This window comes from Callorhinus ursinus, unplaced genomic scaffold (assembly GCF_003265705.2).
Source record: "Callorhinus ursinus isolate GAN/ISIS: 27379988/994484 unplaced genomic scaffold, GSC_fseal_2.0 scaffold25, whole genome shotgun sequence".
Classification (NCBI taxonomy): Eukaryota; Metazoa; Chordata; class Mammalia; order Carnivora; family Otariidae; genus Callorhinus; species Callorhinus ursinus.
In genome coordinates this window covers 4,077,083-4,101,306 of record NW_027397087.1, presented here as the reverse complement: position 1 = coordinate 4,101,306, position 24,224 = coordinate 4,077,083, and the positions used below count along the sequence as shown (strand labels likewise).

The 24,224-nt window shown below is 36.1% G+C and overlaps 1 protein-coding gene across 7 annotated transcripts in view; it reads right to left on the bottom strand.

The window, feature by feature from the left end:
* CDIN1 (CDAN1 interacting nuclease 1) overlaps positions 1-24,224 on the bottom strand; it is a 203,364-nt gene that overhangs the window by 132,119 nt on the left and 47,021 nt on the right. For 5 of the 7 annotated variants that reach the window (XM_073876767.1, XM_073876766.1, XM_025884398.2 and 2 more), the window contains 4 exons: positions 21,281-21,326; positions 20,329-20,393; positions 13,162-13,222; positions 9,765-9,837 (listed from right to left, as the gene is read on the bottom strand). In XM_073876767.1, coding sequence (XP_073732868.1) covers positions 9,765-9,837; positions 13,162-13,222; positions 20,329-20,393; positions 21,281-21,326 — 245 coding nt within the window. The remainder of the gene's footprint in view (positions 1-9,764; positions 9,838-13,161; positions 13,223-20,328; positions 20,394-21,280; positions 21,327-24,224) is intronic. The other 2 variants (XM_073876769.1, XM_025884403.2) reach the window with 1 other exon arrangement.

Genomic DNA, 24,224 nt, shown 5'->3' with positions numbered 1-24,224 from the left:
CTCTCTCTAGGAGGTGGAGTTAAATCTTCCTCTTCAGCTTGAATGTAGTGACTTTATTTCAAAGAAGCGAGTTTGGAAAGGGAAAAACAGTAACTTAATAGTAGAGAAATCTGGCAAACATTACCTTAACCAAGAGACTGAGGTTAACACAACCAGGGATAAGTTTTATTGGTATCATGGACTCCCTGGTAGGATAGGATGATAAGGAAACTTCCCCTCTGTGCTATTCTTTTCCAAATTCTATAATCCCAGCCTAATCATAAGGAAAATGTCAGACAAATCAAAACAGAACCATTACATAAAATACCTGATTGATATTCCTCAAACCCCATAAGGAAAGACTGAGTAACTGTCACACACCAGACGGGATTTAGGAAACACAACAACGAAATGCCATGGGGGATCCTGACTGGACACTGGACCAGCCAAAGGCTGTCAGTGGAAAAAGTGGTGCAATTCAAATAAAGCCTGGAGTTTGGTTAACAGTAATGTACCGACACGGGTTTCTTACTGGTAACCAACGTATCACAGTAATGTAAAATTTTAACATTAGGGGTAATTAAAACTGACTGGCAGGTACAGGGAGGACTCCGTACTATCTTGGCAACTTTTCTGTAAATTTAAATTATTCCAATAAAAATTTTACTAAAAAAAGTTATAGATTTCTAGGGGAATTGCTGCCCCGAGATGTGAGCTCATGAAAAATTTAACCCTTCCATTACCATTAACAACAACAACAAAATAAAAAAACTCCTGTTGCTTTTGACAAAGCACTGGCTAAAAGAATTCCTGAAGTATAAGATATAGTTATATACAAGAATAAAGGGTTGTAAATTTCCACAGTACATATATATAGGTAGGCCACACATGCTGTTGTTTTGTTACTATAAGAAAAAACACATTAAATTAAACTAGTAAAAGAATTCAGGAAATTGAGTTCATCCTCCCATTCTATGCTGTTTTGATAAGACCAAAATTAATCTCTCCCCATACAGAGCATCATAAAAAGAATTCCAAGAGGTTTCGGAATCTCTGAAATTAACATAAAATTCAAATTTCAAGAGTACTGAAAGAAGATGAAAGATAAATTAATTCCTTCGTATGTTTTAAGGAACTATCAGAATATTACTGCCTGTTGCTACAAAAGTTATATCATTTGAGTGCCTATTATGTGCCAAGCACCATGCTAGGTACTTTACAAAATCATCTTTAATCTGTATAACACTGAAAGGTGGATGCTATCTGATTTTGAAGATGAGCAAACTATGGCTGCCAAAGAAGCTACTCAAAGCGATAGTTAGTAAGAGATCAAACTGGGATTCCAAGTCTGTAAGACGAAATACACACGAATTGTAATGGATGAGATTTAAGTAGAAAGATCAAGTCTTCTCACATTAAAAGAAGCTAAGCACTTGGGGAAATATCTAAGCAATGCTGTTAACTCACACTCATTAAATAATGGAAAGAAGTAGACTCTGAAATTAGAAGATTTAGGTCCCTTCCCTTCTCATTGCTTTTGTTTGTTCCCTTGTGCATTTAGATACGTAATGAGGGTAAGCAGAAGAAGAGATAGGTGTAGGTGGTCCAAGATCGAGTCCCAGTTCTTACCCTTTCTAAGGGTACAGTGAGGCTGGTCATTTATCTTGAGCTTCTGTTTATCATTTATATAACCACAAAATAACATTTGCCTTATCTATGTCAAAGCATTATTGTATGCATCAAAGAAAACTTATCAAAACTTTTTTAAACAATAAGGTTCTATTCACGTTTTTCATGTGTTATCTATAAAATTCCTTAATATATCCTCTCAATCCTAGAGTTCTAAGTAAATCGTAGGTATGCTACCAACAAAATATGTAATTCAAGTCAACTAATATATAGAGATGTGAGACCAGAGGATGAACCAAGAGAAGGAACCCCAAATTATTCCTGTATTATTATATAAACTGTCTTTTTAGATCAAAAGCAAAAATGAGAAGTTGGAGGTAAAGGAGCTCAGTGAAGAAGATAAATCATTTACCTACATACACAATTTAGTCTTAGCAAGAATAATTTGGTAATCCCCATTAAAATACAAAAGCTCACTTGTATACAATGATATCACAGATCAACCGACCATGATCCAAATGGTCAAAGCACAGGCCCTCGATGAAGCAGAAGTTATTCGCCATCAACAAGGAAGAGCTACTCAAAATGCTGCATTTTATGTCCTTGCAAGGCACAAGAAAGTAGCTCATGTTGTCTGTATATTTTTATCTGGTTAATGAATAAATACTATTCATATTTTCCAAGAATGTTGTTTATCAAGCTTCTCAAGCAAAGAGTTACTTACAAAATGAAGCAGGAAAAAAAAACCCTACAATTATCTCATTCTTAAATATATTAGCATCCTCTCATGAATTAGGAGAAAGTGGAATTCCTAAATTCTCAAACCGTGACGTAATATTGGTTTTATTGATTTTCTGTACAATTTGTGGGAGTACCCAATCATTATTTTGACAGTTTTATCATAAGGTAATAGACTTCCTTTTAGATAATTGCAGTTACCACATTCAATTTCAACCTTCCACAGAATTTTTTCCTAGATACAGCTTTACTGTCAGTCCTAGATCATATTACTTTCTTTTTATAGCTATACACACAAAGCATTTTAGGCGTTACACCTAATTATGTCAGCACAATAACAATTTAAAAGCTCATCATGAAGAAGTAAAGGTTAAGCACTTATATGTTAAGACTCCTTTTTATAAAGACATATAGTGCTATATGACATAAGTAAATGAATTACACAAGCACTTAAAAGTCTGTTTGAGAGTTACAAAAAAAATAAGACTCTTTTTTGGATAAACTGGGAAATTTGAGGAGTTTGTAACCAAGCAATAGCATTGGTGAACTACAACGTTGACTTACAAACTTTCTGGCTCAGGAAAATGATTTACTCACACAAGTTTCACGATACAGAGTTGAGTGACAAAATATTTTTTTTCCTAGGGAAAAAGCATAGGTGCTTTTCCTAGAGCACAGGTTCTGGAATTATATTGTCACTAATTAATGTTTGACCTGGGGCAAGTCCCTTAAGATCTTTGTGCCTTGGCTTCCTCAACTGAAAATGGGGATAATACTACTTGTCTCATTAAGTTGTTCTGAGGATTAAATGTCCAAGTGGTAGAGCTCTTAGAAAGTACTTGGCATATAGTATGTGCTACATAAATATCAGCTATCATTGCTTACTTGAATTGCCTTAAGCAGCTAAAAACTAATAAAGAGATAAGGAGCAAAACTGAAGGGTGATCTAAGCCAGTGGAGAGAGTGACAGACATACAACCAGGGCCAAGAGATGAGCTCTACTCATGGAATGTGGAAGTATGGGGAGTTCCAACTCTAGAAGAAAAAGCAAATTTGCAGTTCAGAAGTTCTTTGCAGAAACAATGAATTAGGCTGAAAGAACTCTAAAGACTGAGGCCAAAACTGGTTGCCAAGGCTTAACACTAAGTGAGAGATCTCAGCTCAGGATTCAACACAGATCTACACAAGAGGCACAACACTCAGGAACATGATTGTGACAACCTTGCAATCTCCCGTTAGGTGTGTCTATCTGTCGAGGAAAGGGACAAGTGATGGCAGGGATGGCGTCAGAGACTAGATAGCAGAGGGGAGCAACTGCAAAGAGGCTAGGCTTAGCGGCAATTCAACTAAGCTGTTAACCCCCCTGAAAAATATGAGCCACGATAATTCTCAGTTTAGCGCATTTCATCATTTGGGGAGGAACAGATCTCTTGATTTCCATTCTGTAATTTCTACATTCCACTTCATATTTATAAATATAATTACTTCAGAAAATGATTTGGTGTCTTGCTAGACTCACACAAAAATTCTGTTACCCCGAGTCAATTTACCTGATTAAAAAAAAAAAATCTTGGGGCACCTGGGTGGCTCAGTTGGTTAAGCGACTGCCTTCGGCTCAGGTCATGATCCTGGAGTCCCGGGATCGAGTCCCATATCAGGCTCCCTGCTCAACAGGGGGTCTGCTTCTCCCTCTGACCCTCTTCCCTCTCATACTGTCTCTCATTCTCTCTCTCTCTCTCTCTCTCAAATAAATAAATAAAATCTTTAAAAAAATAAATAAATAAAAATCTAAACTAAGAAGTAGCTTCTTAATTAAAAGGGGCAACTATATAATATAATTTGGCATCCAAATTACCCACCTGCAATATGTAAGGAAATTATATTTCTCATTAAATAAATATATAATCAATAAACAAGAGGTCTGCAAAGAGTTGGAAGCAGTCCCCTCTATACTAAGCTAGAGAAGTTCCATGAGTTTACTTCCTCTCAATGAGGCACTTATTTCTAGAATATGCATTAATTCCTTACATTCATTTTACCACCATTTAGGGAGCAGAAAAATTTAAGGTACCACACAAATGGAAATTCAATCATTAATTATTTTAAGGATTAAGTAATAACTGGAATACTTAAGAATCAAATGAGGAGTCACATATAGAGTGGGGAGTGCCGCCTCCTATTTGAAGCATCTTGGAATAAAACATTCCATTTACGGATGATGCAAATCTACACTATGTTCTTGAGAAGGAGCCCTAAATTTCCAACTTTACAGAAGCATTCTATAAGATGTGTTCTGGTACCTGCATTTAAGGAGCCCAAAGTGAATTAAATTTTTTTACCTTCCCCAATTCAAGGCAATTCTTATTTCTATATTATGGGATACACCAGTTTGAAATTTCCAATTCATCCTAAGCACCTTTCACTTACTCATCACCAGTGTCCAGTACATTGCAGTGCCTACAGACTTTATCTCCTCTTTTACTTCCACTGCAAATCCTAATTCAGACCTGATTTAAACTTTCTAAGAATAATTAATAGCTTATTAGTTGTTCTTTCTCACTACATCCAGTATTTCCTCACTTCGATCCATTCTTCATAGTGTTGCTATGTTGTCTTCAACCTTGGTTTTTAACTGCCATCACAACACACAGTTTTGTGTCTCAATTCATTATAGGGTGTATCACAAATTATAACCACCACTAAGTAAATCTGTAGGTCCTTTTTTTAAATAAATGAAAGTTGACTTGGATATTTAATATTACTGTTCTTCAACTGTTTTCCAATATGCTTTCTTGAGTGGGAGAGGGAGTGGAGTGACAGAAAAGTGTTAGGAATTATGGAGAATCCTGGTTACTGCTATGTAAATGATATCCTTCACATCTGTCTTGTTGAAAAGCCCTACCATAAAAAAATAAATAAATAAAAGCTCTGATCATGTCACTCTGCCATTTAGAACCATCAATGGTTTCCCACTGCCTGCTAATTTAAATACAAACACCCACGTCTGGAATTCAGTATCTTTATCATATGATCCTAGCTGAATCTGGCCAACTTTAATTCCCACCATGAATCTACATATGAGCTTTTTAGTTAGCAAGTCTGGACTATTCTTAAGCATACCTTATACTTTTCCATTTTCTTTCCTTGGTTCACACAGTTCTCTGTCTTAAACGGCCTTCCCCTGCAGCCACACTCCCCCAGCCCATGAAACCTCCTCTAATTCTGTAAACCAAAAGGTACTGACTCTTTCCAGCATGTTTTTACCTCTAAAAGCACATATAGAAAGATAATTATTATGTATGTGCTTCCCACATCCCACTAAGCTGTGAGTTCTTTGATGGAAAAGTTGTGAATTTTATTCTTTTCCATCTACCACAGTACCTAGCACTCAGGATATAGACAGCACTCACACAGTTCTTGATGAGCTGCAGAAGAATAAAGCACATGAATTCCACAGGAATCAATGTTCCAGTATTGTCAGTAAGGGACTACTCTTAAGTCTAATCAGATCCATATCACTAAGAACTATGACACTCAATTCCTTTACTCATTCATTCATTCACACGTTTAATATTTGAGACTTAATGGGGAGTAGAATGTGTGCTAAAATTGGGGAGCATGATACAAGAACAACAACAACAACAAAGGTAAGGTCTTCAGCCTTCTTGTAAAAGTTCAGATGGGAAGGTAAGATCCCAGGGGTAGATTTTGAAACATGGAATTAAAATTCAGGCTTCCTTAACAACCCAGTCTGTAACTGGTCAATTATACTCTCCATTGGTGCAATTAGAAAACGTGATAAAAACAGGAAAAAAAAATGCATTTTGATACTTAAAGGGTCTGTTCAAAATGTAAAGACTTTCACTCTTAAGAAAACAGACCCAAATGTAATTTACCTGTTACTCATTATTAATCAAAATGCTGTTGGTCATATCCTACGCTAAGAAGAAAGACTGCTGAGTGGGGTAGGGCTCAATCACTGGAACTGATGGCATGATAGTAAAGAGCTCTTCATCTCCTGCTTTTGCCCACGTCTGTAATGTGACATGAAAACCTGCAATCCTATTCTGACAGCATTTTCCCAACAATTATTCTAACTGGTACTATACTCACAATAACGCAGTAGAAGGAGCTTGATGAGGAACTGGTAGCCTTGAATTCCAGCACTGCCATTCACCACTACGCCCTTTACCACCACTTGCATTTATAACTTCTTACAGTCTGTTTCCTAACCTGTGAACTGGCCTTCTATGCCTCACCTACCTCATTGGGTTATTCTGAGCCCACAGAAAACAATGCAAATGTCAACTATTCTCCCTCAGAACAACTTCACATCCCATTTGGATTTCGTGAGGAAAAGAAAATGGCGCAATGTGAGTTAACTTCCCTATACTGTCTATTTGAGAAGAAGAAAGAAACTCAGTTCAGTTGAACAGATTTAATTTGGAATCTGGGCTCTAGGGTCAGCTTTATGTAGCAACAACTAGGACCATGGCCAAGTAAGTCACTTACCTTCTCTGAAACACAGTCTCTACACCTATGCTATCAACATGTTAGTTTTGTTTTAAGGGTAAGCAACAGTACGACACAAAAGTATTCTAAAGGACTGTAAAACATTATTTAACCAGGGGCAATAGAAAAGCGAGTACAACAAAACTGTTTGTTCTCCAAGTGCCATTTAGGATTCTCTCGAACTACTGAGACACTGGGCAGAATTGTACATATCATACTCTAAAAATTGTTGCACAAAAAACCCAACAGTGCTCCTTAAAAGTAGATATTATTAAAGTATATATTACTGAAATCACGTTTTATGTGCCCCATGTCGTTAGTTACACCTTTTTATAGAAAGAAAACAATTTAAAACTGAGCACTGATCTAGTGAAAGTAATAGTACATACACAGTACTCTCCACTCCCAAAGGAATAGGACTTTTCCCCCTATTTCTAATTTTAAAAGGAAAAAATTAAAAATACAAACCAAGACTGACTGAGACTTGCAGCTCATTAAAGCTGAGGTGATTTCCCCTATATAGAATTCTATTGATCTCCATAGTCCACACTAGACAAAAAGTGTGGTCAGGGAGGGGGATGATGGATGCCTCTGCCAATAGCACTGAACAAACCTGTTAGCTAATTGCTACCAAAGACAATTATCCCCGCATTGTTTCATAATGGAAACACATTACAAAACTCTAATATACACACAGGGAAATTTGATGATTTGACTGCGGAGCCATGTGCATTGAATTTCATTGCCAAAGGCCAGCCAGGTCGCTGCTGTGAAGGGGAAGAAAGTGTCAGAATATAAGCCACAGTATTTTAAAGCTCTTTACTTCAAGGGTGGGGGTGGGGAGGAAGGGGGAAGAAAGAAAGGAGGAGGGATGAGAAAGACAAAGAAAAGAAAGGAAGACAACCCAGCATCATCCTCCAATTGAATGAAGTTCTACAATCTGGCAATAATTTTAACATTTTTCTGTTATTTTTAAAATGATAAACCTCTAACAATGGTTTGTTAGATAATCATAAGAAGATTTTTTTAAAATCATTTTCTATCCAGAAGAGAATTTCAAAGTTTTTTGACAGGCAAGCAGCCTACTGGCAAGTACGGAGTTAAAGAGGTGGCTTCACAATAGCCTGGTGTGATGATTAAAAATAACATCAACTATCTGTCACGATTTTACGTAAAGGAAAAAAAAAAATCTGACTCTGTAACAACTCACAGTAAAACAGCCATTAACCCAAACAATTATAAAAGAAAAAGCCTCAAAATAGTTATTTGATTATACATAATCATAGTGTAATTCAAGCATACAATATTTACATTTGCCTCCTTTCCAAGAAGCCACATTCTTAAAATACCCTTTCCTTGATATGTTTCTAAATATGCTCATGTCCTTCTCCAGCGTATTCATGCAAGACATTTAATCCTAGCATTGGAATTGTAGGCATCCTGATTCACAGTATACATCAAAATTATATTCAGTCCTATTTAACTCCCCTGTATAAAATGGTACAAAATAAAAAGAAAAATGTACCGAAGATGTGCCAGCATTATAAAGATAAATTAACGGCTACAAAATTTATGATCAACCTATTAACTTCATAATTCACAAGTCAATGAATTCTGTTTTAGTGTGTTTGATGCTGCTCTGTAGAGGCCGGTCTACCTGCTTCAGACTGTGCCGACTACTATTTTGACAAGACGTGGATAGCAGTAGGTCCAAAGCAATCAGAAGGTTGACTTTGACAAATGGCGGCACTGCGGCGAAGTTGAAAATAACACACATCCACTTTAATCTCTTTCTTGATTAAATCGAAACCATACCATTCTGACATCATGTGATTTGCTCATGAAGCATCACTGCAGGTTACTTTAGAGGCTACATCTATTGAAATGATATTGAATTTTTAGGGGAAGTACTTAATTCATTCAAATGAAACCTTCACGAGGTAACTGGGCCACCAGTCACTGATAACTGCAGATTCAAAGAAAATCAAAGGAGAAATCCCTGACAAAGAGTAAAAAAATAAAAATCCAACGTGTACTACGGAATGATATTCTAGTAGGTATTATCTTCTACTTTCAAAGGGGGAAGATTATATGCATAAAGTATATTCCAAAGCTTTTTACCTATTCTACCACAGCTAAGCTCCAAAGGTAAACATTACACTAGGTAATAAAAATGCAGAAGATGAAATTGTCTTTTTTACATGAGACTAGGCAAATATTTATGGGGCAGTTGACAAACTCCTGCCTAGTAAAAGAGCCAGCACTGAGAGCAATTATCCTGATATTCATGACTCACTTTGAATATCACATTGAATATTACTCATAAATCTTTTACGAGCACATCCCCAGAGCTCACTTAACAGCCGGTTTTAATCATGCAGTTGACACAGAGAAAATAACAAAATGTATTTTTTCAGTGGCAAATTAATTTAGGCTTGAACCTCCTCCTGTAGCTCTATTCTTTCCTTTTTTTATTTTTTATTTTCTTGTATGAAGACCAGTGAAATTCACGTTTGCGTTTGGAAGTAGTATTTCTCCAGTCTTGCTGAATTAAAATAAAAAGGATGAATGTTTCTTTTAGAGCCAGTCCCTGACAGTGGTTTTTTAAATGATGTATCTTGTTCTATATATGAAAGATGAATCAATTTTTGAGTTTGATACACATTGTCTATTTTGCTGAATGAAGAGGTGAATGTAGAATTTAGACAAAGAAGAAAGCATTATTCTGAAGACGATTTAAGTTGTGGGTGGTCCTTTATATTGCATTTAATTGTCATTAACTGTTCATGATAGCTGTTTTGGAATCTGGCTCTCATTAAGTGACTTGAAATGCTGTGTAAATTATTTTTAAATTGGGGGAAGGGAGTAAAAGAGTACCATTAGAGAAAAGAAAAAAGGTGACTCACGTGGAGTTTCCTCGTGCTCTTGTAGAAATCTCTCCAGTATAATCCGAGCCATTAATGAGGGTGCATAGTCTACCTTTATAAAACACAAATAGAAAATTAAGACTGTCAAGTTGTGCAAGCAGTTGATATTCCAATATTTTGTCAACACTGAAGATTAAGCCGATTTTAATCAACCACAGCAAGCATCATTCATTAAAATCTTTCCTACTCTTGGTGGCTTCCATCATGATTAAATTATAGCAAGTATGATCTGTGCTGGTGAAAAAAAATAAGTGGGCCAAATTTATTGCATGTAAAATTGGAGCAGAAGGATGGAACAACTTGGAAAGAGTATTCACCTAAAACAGTAAAATAGGACTTTTCTCACCTCTCCTCAATTTTTTCCACCGGTAGGCCAATAGTATTGGTTATTCTAGCCATTCTTCTTTCTTTCCAACTATCTGTATTTACCACTGTTTTGAATTTCAAAAAAAAAAAAACAAAAAACCTTTCTGTTAGCGACTGCCTTCAGAAACTGCCTTAAATTTCCTTAGCCATTAAAAATATGGATTTTACTGATTTTAGTTTATTTTATGCTTTAAGACTTAACCAAAGTTTTGGCATAAGTTCCTTAAATATAAAATATCTTGTTTAATATCTTGTTTGATACTGTAGAGACACTAATAATAAAAAACAACAATAATAATCCCTGTACTGTAAGATCACATCACCATTCTTAGGCTTATCTGAAATGTTACCTATCAATTTAGTTAATACAGAACCCAAGGATGTACCTTTCTTCCAAAGGATTGAACAGAAAACAGGAATACTCAAGCCAACGGTCATTTTAATTAATTAAAAATACATCTACTCTTTTGGAAACATACTGTTTTCTTCTTGGTTCTCAGATCTTTTATTAACCATGGATTTAATTTCCCCAGAAAATAGGTGTGTGTTTTTCAAGAGCACTAATGCTCCCCTAAAATGTCTTTTTATCTTAGGTGTAAGATAGCAAATGTTCCTCCTATATTATCACCACGAATTTTTCTTGACAGGTTTTCAAGTCCTGTATTCATACCAAAATTTTATCTTGATTTAGTAACTAGACAAAAAGGCTGGCTTCATTTGTATGAACAGTTTTTTTCAAATATGTATGTACTTGGATGCCCTTAAATTCCCCAAGTAGAAAGAAATGCTTTCCACGAAGCTGCTTATTCCTAGTAACCCACATCAGAGCTGACACATGAAAAATGGTGAAATTACTGAAGGTAGTCCAGCCTGAATAAGGACTACCTTATTAGTTCAGGTACTTGCATCTCCCTAATTTTCATATTAATCATGTGTCCATCTTTCTCTGAAATAGGGCCATCATGCTTCATGTCAGAATTTAGCATGTAAGTAAAATTCATAGTGCTTCAAATCTCACTTGAAAATATTTGTGTGGAGAGAACAGAATGAGTGATATTATTACTAACAAAATGAGATTTCCTAAAATGTTCATTTTTAGCCTTGAAATAGGAAAATTAGTATTAAGATATTTATAAAAGCACTGATGACCGCCTCTAGTCCCTGCCTCCCCAAATCAACAATACGGTGTTCTTGTTTAAGAGAGCTACTGCATACTGTAATGTACCAATGTTATATATTTCTCATCAATTTTTACAGTATCCACTGATTAAATATATATTGACTCATAAAGCATTACCATCACATCAATTGTCACCAGATGCAAGCATATGTCATTTAAGTATTAACTATCATATAAAAATGGCAGCCTAGTTGTTTAGAAGCCATAATCTGGTACCAGTCATTCCCAAATTTCCCTGATGCATTCGCAGTCACTCAGAAAGTGCTATTACCTCTGTGCTAATCTGAAGCCAAAGGACAGAAAAAATCTTTAGTAACTCTTTCTTTTCTTTGGTTAAATATTCTATATATTTGTGGTAAATAACAGGTTTACCAATGTAGGAGAAAATGTGTTAGTGGCTTAAAATTTTCCATAGTACTAGAAGATGGATGGTGAGGGCAGCTAAATAAGCTAAGCTCAACACAAATATCCATTAAAAATTCAAATGAATATAAATTGCTACTACGTAAAACTTATGTCATCAATATCATCGTCTATAAAAATGCGTACAATATTTGCATCACATTATTTCTAGATGCTGTTAGCTCACTCCTTTATTTTTTTTTTCATAAAGGACAATCACTAAATTCCTAGTTACAGCACAGTAACCTCAAATTGCTGATAGAATCAACTCATAACAAACAAGTCTGAAGACATTTAAAAACTACCTTGCTTTAGAAGTAGAAAAAAGTAAGAATACATGTTTTGCTAGGAGGAGAAGTGCATTTTATATGTTAACTATCGTATCAGATGGTGTAGACACTGCCTAGACTATTAAAACCTTCTAGTAACTGATAGGTAATTGCTCATTTGCTGACTGTAGTGGCGCAAAGCAGACAGAAGCTGTGAGAGAAACCATCCTTCCTTGCTAATGTAACATGTAGAACGTGCTGCTACCACAACACTTAATGCTCACAGTACTGAGTCATCTTAATGCAAACACACATTTTCTGCCTTGCTTCTATGTTTTCCATTATAATGCAACACGAAAACAGTGTACATTGCATTCCATCCCTGTGAGGTTTGCATAAGCAGTTCCAAGTTAGACTAAATATTGTATTGCTCTTATTACAGTGGATAAATATTTCAAAGTTTAGGAATTAAATATTTTATTTTTCAGTATGCTCTCTGCCACTATTATGAACTTTTTATAGCTTCTTCATTCATGGGAAATCTTTAGGGTTTCCTTTTTTAAATGTAAGGCTATTATTTGTTTCCCCAAACAGAAGCAGATCAGAGTTAACAAATAAGTTCAATAAATCACTTTATACTTGGTGTTACTAAGAACAGTATGCTTCTTCATATAAAGAGACTTTTCAAGGCATGTATCTTTTATCATAATAAGTTTGCTAACAAAAAAAATACATCAAATAAACATTACATTTTTAAGTATACAGTTTCTCTCCTCATTTTTATAATAATTAGCATAGGTTTTCTTGGCATATGTCTCTTTACGTAACACAGGTATTTCTCACACTAAATTAAGACAACACATCCAAAGATGAGCATGTCCTGAGCTGTTTGGTTGAAATTTCTCACAAAATAAGAAACCAAGAAGCTGTTTATACATTTACTTTAAAAGAAGTAGACTAATTATGTTAACTGATTTATTAATATATGAAGTTCTTTGTCCAATCATTAAAACTACAAAGAGACCAGGGAGCAATTTAAATGTCTAATGCACCTCAAAACCTCTTTCTTTAAGGTTAATTATAATTCCAAGCAAAGCTACTCTAGATAGGCCCCTTAGGTTTTATGCAGGTTTAAGTAAAATAATAACAATAACATTACCTCATTGGCCAGCTCCAGGAGCACTGGGGCAGTTCCATTTCTCCCCACTCCATTCAGGTACCTAGACAGACAAAGCCAAGTGGTAATGCAGTGACAAGAAAAGGCCAGCATAGACTTGTCAGCATCCCCTGTGTGTACACGTTTCTCCTGGGCAAATGCCACGCTCAACTCTAGTTAAAGTATGCTACTGTCATAGGAAAAGCATTGAAGGGAAAAGGAAAACAAAAAAAAAAACTTACCTCAAAACCACTGGCAACTTACTAACTCAAGTTGGGGGCGTGAGGTATGAGCAGGTTGGGCTCCCTTCCTTTCCATGAAGACAGAAGTGACTTTGAAAAGAACTAGCCCTGTCACTTGGCTTTATCTATACCACAACCACCTTATGTGAAGGAAGTGAGTTTACTCTTATGGTTCGAAAAAAAGCATCCATTGGTTGACACCTTATTAAGAAACAAATGGAGCAGACCTGTCATCGGTGGGTCAGCACACCTTGTCAGGCAATACAAGGCATCATCTTTTATGTCCTGGATTTCTATCATAACCTCCATCCCTCCTCATTCCCTAACTCCATTATAAAAAAAACCTACAAAAAAACCTCCCCAAATCCATCCCAGACATGGAAGCCAGAGTGATTTTTTTTTTAAGCAAAAATCTGAACGTGCCATTCTCCTCAAAACATTTCACAGCCCCACATTAAATCTCAAGATTCAGTTATAACCACTTAATACCTCTTACAAATTTCTTCATAATCTGGTTCCCACCTACTGTCCTCGGTCAGTCTCATCTATAGTCACTGTTCTGCACTCCAACCTTCACCTGGAGAACTCGTGATTCAGCTTACATGTAACTTTCTTCAATCCACCACAAGCCAGGAGTAAGTTAGGTGTCCCAAGGTACAATCGATGAGCACCTTGTAAATCTCTCCATCACTTAACACAGCATCATATTGTATCTACTTGTCCACCTCAAACCCATCCCCCAATGCAGGGTTGAAAGCCTGATGAGGGTAGAAGAATTGTATTTTATTCCATTTACTATGCCTAAAACAGTTTTTGGCTTAAAATAGGTGACTGCATTATACATACATATATTTTTTCTTTAATAAATGGCTGATTTAATAACTTTTAAAAGCCATACTGGATAAGAAAAGAGAATTCAACATGGATGTTTTCTCTACAATATGCCGTTTGAGTGAATAAACTAACAATATCTGTTTGATAGTAAAAATCAAAGTCAACAGATGAGGTCTTCCACGTAACTACCACAAGCAGACACTAAATTGTATTATTTCACAAGTGTGTTTATGAAGATGTTATGATTTTCCTATAAACAAAGTGGAATAAAAGTAAATTATTCAAGGCAGGAAGTCTCAGGATCATTATAACTTCAAAGTAATTCTAATAAGTTCATTTTCCATATATTGGGGACTTCCTTGAAAAAACTGTTTAGGAATCTAATTGAGAAATAAGCACTTTCAGAAGAAAAGAAAAAAAAAAAAAGGCAAGTGTGGTTTAGAGAAAGGTCCCTGGGAACCAGCTTAGCTCAGAACCTCACATCAACTCACAACATTTCCATTGCACTGATAGGGCTGCTCCGGAAACAACCAATCCGTTCGGTCAAGTCTGATCAACTAATCCTGCATTCAAAGCCACCAAACATGCACATTCATTCAGAGTTCAGACTCTGGGTCAGATTAGTTAAGCCTATACTGATATTAGGGTATCTTCACGACTTTCTACTCAACATTCATTTATCCCACAAATATTTCTGAGAGCTAACTTGTATTGGGCCTGTTCCAGGTTCTGAAGGAGCAGCAGGGAATAAAACTTCCATGGTTCCTGCCATCACAGAGAAGATATTGCAGTGGAGAGACAAAGAATGAAAACACAGAAATACATACATAATATACTGAGATATTCTACGATAAAATGGAAGCTTAGACGGGTCGGTCGGGAAGCCATCTCTAAGGAAATGACACGTGGGTCGAGGCCCATAAGAAGGCAAGCGGGGAGCCATGGGAGGAAGAACGTTCCCAGCAAGACAACAGTAAGCACAAATGACGGGAATGTGCCCGGAGTGTCTGAGGACCAGGAAAGGCTCTAGTGTGACCAGAGCAGAGCTTTGAGAGCTGATAGGAAAAAATGAAAAAGAGTAGCTAGACCTCAGACCACTGCCTATGCCAGGGAACTGTTGTTTGGACTCAAAACTCTGTGGTTTCACGTAAATGTTGCATTAACCATTAACCAATGGAGCGCCTCTGTTAAGTTTAAAGAACAGGAGATGGTCAAACAATAACCCACTATATCTATATAGAAACATGTTCATACTTAATACAGTGGAAATTCCTAATTATGAGCTTGTTAAAAGCTGCCTAGTTGCCAAGAAACAAGACCCCAGGGTACGGATGAAACCCGTCTGGGCTCTCTTAGCCAGTGAACAGTAAAGCTCTGAAATGAAACCCCATCTCCCAAGGTCGACTGAGGGGCCTTCAAATGTTGAAAAGGGTAGACTGCTTCTGAATATATTTATTCTCCAATTTGTTTCCTAACTATATTCCGTAACACTTCAGAAGTGCTGGGGAAAAGAAATTAAGTGAAAATTAATTTGAAATAAGTTTTCCTTTCTAGGAACTTTAACTGTCTTCTATACCAAGTGACAGATCAGTTTTATTCAAATTTTTAGATATGCAATCAAAGGAGCATACTAATTACAGAAAACATTCAGTAAGGACATGATCAGAAATTCCTAATGCTACCCTTCTCTGTATTCTCAAAACATCTTGTGCAAACTTGCAGTGTAGACTTTCCATACATTTACAATGGTTTGTTTCTCTCTTCAATTGGACTGGAAGCATCTTGGGAGAGGCCTACACAAATGAATGCTGAACTTACATCCAAAAGATCCTTAGCAAAGATCTGAATTATAACTGAGATATAAGGATGTGATTATGGATACTACATTAAGGTAACCTGGGCCATCTTCCTAATACCTATTTGTAAATTAAAACTACTTTGCACAGAAGCTATGTGCCATCCTCTAAACTTTGCCATAAGAGGGCTAAGAAATGTTTACCTTGTGGGTTGAAACCACCCTTAAAAGATCTTCACGGAAAGTCCATTTTATGTTTCTTTGAGTGTGAAAGATTTATTAGCATCTAAGATTAAAATGATATGTACTGATTTAAAATATTTTTTAAAGATTTATTTATTTGAGAGAGAGAGCACACATGAGCACGAGGTGGGGGAAGGGGTACGGGGAGAAGCGGACTCCCCACTGAGCAGGGAGCCTTATGTGGGGCTGATCCCAGGACCGTGGATCATGACCTGAGCTGAAGGCAGATGCTTAACTAACTGAACCACCCAGGCACCCCTGATTTAAAATATTAAAAAGTTATTTGATCTTCATTATTTTATAATAATTACTATTTTCAAAATTATAATGGCATAACCAAAAAACTACCAAAATTCTGTTCTAAGCTTACAGCTGAATACCACCCTTTGTTGATTCTACTTTTAAAATTTCTGGAGCCCATCTCCAAGTATGCAGCTAATTTTTCCCACTAAAACAGAGCAGCTGAGGGCAGGTACCATGTCTTATTCACATTTGTATACTTGATTCCTGGCTTGGTAGATGGGACACAGTGAGTGCAAAGTAAGTTGTGATAATTAAACAAAAAAGGTAGTTCAAATTTTCAGAAAGTATTTTTGTCATGTAATGTCAATAACATATTTGAGCTAGCCTTTCTTCCATGTGAACATCTGAATGAAATTCAATTGATCTGATTCTCTAAAGCTAATAAAGCTTGCCCTCAAACAGTGTATGTTGGCAGAAGGGAAAAGATGGGAGACAACATTTCTAAACTTTGCCATTGATGGGGCTCTGCAAATCTGACCACTTGTGAGTGTGTCTGTGTGTGTGCATACATGCCCCTGTGCAACAGTCTGGATGGACCTAAATAAATTTTACCAAGTATGTTTCCTGTTTGGAAATAAAATGCCATTGATATGGGGGGAAAGAATAGAGCTGTTTTCAAAATGAACACCAAGCTGTATCTGTACATACACAACATGAAGAAGTGAGGAAATTTCCTCAATAATTCAAAAGCTTGAGAAAACATTTTCAGCTGATATTTGGATACTCTGAACTTTCAGTTAACCATGATGGAATCACACTGTGGACTATATGGTTTATAAATACAGATTTCGAATTCTGAATTGAGATCATCTTAACACTAGCAAGAATGCAGAGACAAAGGAATTCTCTGACTAGGTCCTGGGGGAAATCATTATAAACTTTCTAGACAGTAATTTGGCAACATATAATAAAATCTTTAAATGCTCATTATTTGCACCAGTAATTATACATAGAAATCTTAAAAAAACTAATCCAAATTGCAAACACTTATGTACCAAAATGTTTATCACAGTATTATTTTTATATTGCAACATTAGAAACATATATGTTCAACAGTTATAATTCAGTAAATTATGGTACTTTCATATGATGAAATAATGCAATCAATAAAATGTTTACAGAAAGCTTTCTACAAAGTGATATTATGTTATACACATTTTTCCAAGTACAAAATTCAGGATTCACAATGGTATATATAGTATGACCTCATCTATACAAAAATGGATTGACAAAAGACTAGAATGAAAAATACCACAGTGGTTACCTGTGGCTGCCACAATTATGTGCGATCATCCATTCCTTTCTATACCATCACAGGTGTGCTTAATTTCTACAATATGTATTACTTTTATAAAAGAAAAATAATTAAAGAAAGTATTAGTATTGTCAAACTGCTTAGATATGTTTTGATATAATACAATTTGCCTTTATTATTATCAGCTGGAAAACAAAACTCTAGTAAGGCCAATATACCTTCGAGAATACAGGGACATTTAACCATCACGTTTACAAGAGGCTGTGTGGTCAATCCATCTGAAAGGTAACAGTGTGGCCCATCTCCAAGCACAGAGTTCAGGGCAAAAAGCCAGGGAACAGGGTGGTCAAGTAAGAATTTGGTGAGACTGTTTTCTTATTAGACTGTCCATTACAGCCTAACTTCACATTTCTACTTCAAAATTTGTGACTCCTTAAACAACTGAGATTCTCACATTTAAATAAATTTATAAATAAATATAAATATATGTGTATATATTTCTGTATTCTTATTGCTCACCCAAATGTTCATCATTAAGTAACCATATTTACAGGAAAGAATTTTATTTCTGGCTTGACCTACTCAGATAATCCAATGAAGTATGTTCATACCTCAATAATTAAATACACTTTTAAATGAAACTAAATTTTAAAAAGCAGCACTGAGAGGTCTTAGAAATCATCTAAGTAAAATGACCTTTAAACAACAATGAAAATGACTGTCAGAGGGCAGCCCCATGGCCTGTAAGTGGATCTCCAAATTTCTAGGAAAGGCTCTATTTTCTACTGCTTATGTTACCAAAGCTTTAAAGCCTGGACATAGAACCAAACTTTTATATGACGGCCTAAGATGATCATTTTTATAAACAAAAATGTACTTTGTGACAGGTAAGTAACTTTTCAGTCTTTCTTTGGAGGGTTTGGATTCCAAAGCTGTTGTTGACTTCATAGCACTTTGTGACACATTCTTCATTTTTCATGAATGATTTAGGTTATAACTTGCATTCAAATGTTGATGTCAGTGAAAAGACCATAAATTTGGAAAAAATCAATTCAAATTCTACAAAGACTTGTTTAGAGGGGAATTCTCCTAGACACAAAAGTGTGTGTGCATATGTGGTGTGTGTATCTTTAACAGACGCTACTACTGAAAACTGAACACATCTCTTATCGTACATGGCACAGTGTATAATTTTTTAAAAGGCTAATAACTTCAATACCTTTTATTTTCAATAAACACTTCTCAATTCTTAAAAAATGATTTTCCAGAAACACAATACCGTATTTATTCTAGATACTCATTTCATTCATAAAATTTTCGTGCACAAAAATCATTCATCTAAAATTGGTGGTGTCACTCTCGCCACAGAAACGTTGATCTGTCAATCTTAGGTGTGATAATTTAAGAGCATATTTCAGATAGCTTTCCTTTCCAGTATGTCCTTGAAATAGTTAAGAAACCAACCAACAATTCTAATGCAAACCATTACCATTTACAGTTATAAATTATTCAGTCATATTACAAAGACAATATCATTTTTAGAATTTTTTTTAAAAAGCTACTTTATTTTTTTTTATTTTATTATGTTATGTTAATCACCATACATTACATCATTAGTTTTCGATGTAGTGTTCCATGATTCATTGTTTGCGTATAACACCCAGTGCTCCATTCAATACGTGCCCTCTTTAATACCCATCACCAGGCTAACCCATCCCCCCACCCCTCCTCCCCTCTAGAACCCTCAGTTTGTTTCTCAGAGTCCGTAGTCTCTCATGGTTCGTCTCCCCCTCCGATTCACCCCCCTTCATTTTTCCCTTCCTACTGTCTTCTTCTTTTAAAAAACTACTTTAAACATTCTGTTTTAGAACAGAGGTTGAAAACTATTTATAATAAATTAGGCCGAAATTAAAATATCCCCTGGACACTATGTTGGTGATTTAATACCCAGATTTTCTTTTTAAAATACAAAACCCCATTTAAAATGTGACAGTTGTCTATTATTATCTATCTCCATATGTCCTTACTTGACATGTCTTTATTTTCCATTTCTAAAATGGCAAACCCAATACCTATGATGCAAGATAGAAGTAAACCAAAATTCAATCTTATTTTCTAATGTATTTTTCAATTTGTTGATCTAAATAAGAAAACTTGATTTGAGAACTTTCATACATATATGTAGATACATGTGTGTATTAACATGCATCTATACAAGATATGCACTTACAATAAGTTTAAAGTAGCCAACTGAGATTTCATAATACTGTAAGGATCTCTTACGTAGTATGCATACAATCAAGACAGTCTCACCATATTCTTTAAACACACCATTTGAGAAATCATTAAAAAAATATACCTTAAGTCTTAAGTAAGACTTGTATCGCAATGCCCTGAAACGTTATATAGACAATTAATTTAGTAACCTAATTTATTCATAATTATTATTACAATTAATAGGTACTATGATACCCTCTAGTGGGGCAGGCAGGTCATACCTCTGATAATAACTTTCAATCGCTTCTGAAGTATGATGTTTGGCATGTGTTCTTTTAATATGTTTCTGAAACAAAACAAAAAAAGATCTTTGTTGTGTCACACATCAGTTTCAAGAACAGAATGACACATCCCTCCATCCTAATATCTAGCACATAGGGCAAGCTGAATAATAGTTTGGGGATTTGACTGGTGGTAGGTCTTTTTTCCTTCTACTTTATGAATCTATGCATTTTAATCTCTAATGCTTGGCCAGGATGTCTTCAGCCTGTACCACAAGGTACAGTATATATGTAAAAGCCAACAGGGTCATAGTAATTGAATCTAAATAAGTTTGCTTAGGGTTGCAGAGGGCAAAGAAAAACTTGTTCTCTCTTTCAACCTTTGTATTAATTTTCCCTCAATTCAATTCCATCTAAGTCCTCTGCACTCTAGTTTTACAATCCAATTGCCATTTTTAACCAGGAAGAACATTGCTTAAAAACAACTTATTTGAAAACTACAAAAAGTAATTCCATAGAGACTTGCCACTTGACTGACACCTGTCATCTCATGATAAATGACTCCATTTTCTGCCTCTCTTGCCTTCTGCCACTCCAGCAATGGTCATTTATCATCATCTCTGTCAGCAATGGAAAGCAGCACTGACAGTGCAAGTCAGCAAACATTTAGCACATGGAACCACGCAACACAGGGAAATTATTATTGTCAGAATAATAATGGTTTAGCATAATTTATTACAGGTCCACCAAATAAGCAAAGGCTAGATGTTATTAGACAGATGGATGGGTAGGCTTGGCAGGCCTCCACTGAGACGCAGGCGGTGCTTGATGTGGAAAGGAGAACATCCTCCAACCCAATCAGAGAGCTGGCAGTTCAATTACAAAGAAATAAAGGGACATTCATCATTCAATTAGGCACCTGTCAACCCTCACAAAGGAGAAAACTTCTAACCTGGTACTCCTGGGAGAAGATGCTCAGCAGAGTGGCCTGCGATTGACTGGAACAAATAAAAGAAGGACAAAGTTAATTACTGGAGTGCACGGCAAAGAAACAAAAGAGAAAGGAGCTTCAAAGGTAGGCCTGCTGCCCTGTAATCTAACGGAACATGAAAACAAGTGTGGAAAAGTTGTTCCAGATGAACACCTCAAACAAAGGCTTCCTGCTGCTAGGTCAAGGAGACAGAAAAAGGGAAAGGGAAAAATATGGATGGTCTCGGAGCAAACGATCATACAATTTGGACATGTTTTTAACTTTAGAATGATTATAAATCACGCCTGTAGCGTGCAGTTATGTTAAAACAGACCAAAAGGAAGCAAGGTTTATTTCCATTAGTAAATGATAAAGAGTCAAATCCCATAAACAGTGGAGAACAGGCGGTTCACTCGCTGGCAGCATTCTAAATTTATTTTGTTAGCGGACAGGTATCCTCTTCTGCAGCTATCTCAGAGTCAGGGGGACAAACTTTGGTTTTTCACTAGAAGTAGCACCGAGAGACCACTGGAACGTTCCTACTGACACTAGCAGGCTTTGAAAATAGGAGCTTTCACAGCAGAAAGCCGAGGTCCTAGGGGTACGTCATTCCCAAAGACGGCCATAAGCCCTATACATCCAAGACTCCACACAATGTCAAACACTTGGCAGTGAAACAACCTGGAAAACACCCTTCCCAAGTGGGAATTTGCCTCTCACAATTGTGAACATTTAGAAATGTAACAGATTTTTTTTTTCCTCTAAAAAGCAATCAATATCCTACTGCTACTCTTTTTGATTGCCCTCTGTAGATATATCTACCTTATCATATCTTGAGAACAATTAATTATTTCTGATATACTTTCCTACTAAATGCTATCTGAACAAATTACAGTGTTAATAATTCGACTTTTATGGTACACCAAAGCACTATGAATAATTAAAATTTTTCTATGCATGAATGAAACCTCTTAAGCTCATCACAGGTAATTTGGAGAGTGTGAAATAAAAACAATGACAGCATATTTCTTTACTCGCTGCCACAGTGTTGTCATCTTCTGCACACCATCATAGATTTGGCTTCGAAACCCTTTCCATTCTCGTCAGGCTATAAAAAAATAGGTTAAAAAAAACACAAACACTGTGAATGTTTAGCATGGAAAACCGATTGTTACTAAAGAACTGCTTCAATAACTCAAAAGCACTGAGATTGAATAAAAAATTATAAAAAAATTATAAACTCGCTATAGTCCAATTTTTTCAGTTTCCCTTTAAAAATAGAAACCACCTTTGAAAAAGTCAATTTTACACATAAAATCTTCCTATTATTCCTGGCTTGTCTGAACTTCATATGAAATCACATACCACAATAGGGTTTCTGACAAAGCTTCTGAAAAAAAAAAAAAAGGCAAAATTAAGCCCAGATCCTTACAAACTACTGAATAAGTCAATACATTAGATATTTATGTGCAATAAACAGACCCCCTCCTCATTGTACAGCAAAACATATTTAGGTTAGCCATTTAATGATGGACAAAATGTTGGTCGCTAAGGGTCAGAAAACATGATGGAAATAAATGTGCTTGTAATCGGCAAGTTGGGGACCAATGACTAAGGAGGAGGAAACAAAACCGTGAATAAAACAAAAATGTAACTGTGGACACCCAGAATGGGAAGAGTAAGAGACAGCTGGAGAAATAAGTTCAGGAATAAACAGTTTCAGAGTAAGAAGTTGGTCAGGAGTTGAAGGTACTGTAAAAATGGAAGATGAGATAATGTCTTTAGCCAGGAAACTACCTTTAAACTGCTTAGAATTCAATTCAGTGGTAACTGTGGACAGAGCCTATGAAGTAACCCGTTTTCTCAATGGCCAATGGGGTTAGAGAGAGGATTCCAGGAGGAGGTAAAACTGGCCTAGACATAAGGAGAGCAAATGACATACTTGGCACAGTAAAAAGGATAGACAGACCTGGGTCCAAAATGCTTTGGGTTTCGTTGACTAGACAGAGCTGTAGAGAGCTGAATGACTTCTGCCAGGTTATTTGCCAACCAAGCTCTGCTAAGCTTACAGAAGAGTGTTCTGAACATGACTCATACCTTACAGAGCAGGAAACTTATTAGTGCAACCAAGACACTGACTCCAGTGTATATCATTTGTTATTTTCCTCCGGAGTGTTAATTCTGAGAAGATATTCCAAAGGGAAAGAGGCAAGAGGAAGTTAGAGCAATCACAATCTTCAAGGGTACAGCTCTGAAGAGCTTATCATGTCTGCCCTTCCCCCACTGCAACCTCCCAGTGTTTGATTTGATTGGCGAAGAGTGCAGAAGTTTTGGTATAAATTCAACAATCACCAGGTTCACAGGAATATGGTTTTCAGCCAAAGAAGAGGGGAGAAAAAGACACTGTGTAACTGAAACATCTATCTTGAACACCATAGTCAATCAGTCAGCAGTATTCACTGAGCATCTATACTGTCCCGAGGTCATGGGTAGGGGGAAATATGCCATCAAGATAAAAAAAAAAGAAAAGAAAAAAGAAAGTAACCAACTTAGAGGAAACTTTCAACCTGTATGTGCAGCCAAAAAAGCAAAAATGAGAACACTGTCAAGTACCAACATATTTTTTAGGGATCTAGCAAAGCAAATCACACTCTGCATCCTCACATATTTCAAGACTACACTGGCTTTGGAGCCTACATGTTTCTCTGAGCATATATGTGTTTTAGATTTACATGTTCAAAAACAGAGTCACTGATTTTGCACAAATGCCCAAGATATATTATTAAAACCTCTTCAAAAATCAGTTTGTCTTTTTTCCCATGCTACCCTCCCAGATTACGCACCTCACTCTGTAGCTTTTTGAGAAAAGAAGAGCAAGCCAGTGGACCCCTAGAATGGCACAGAAGAGGGAAAGAGCCCAGGGCCT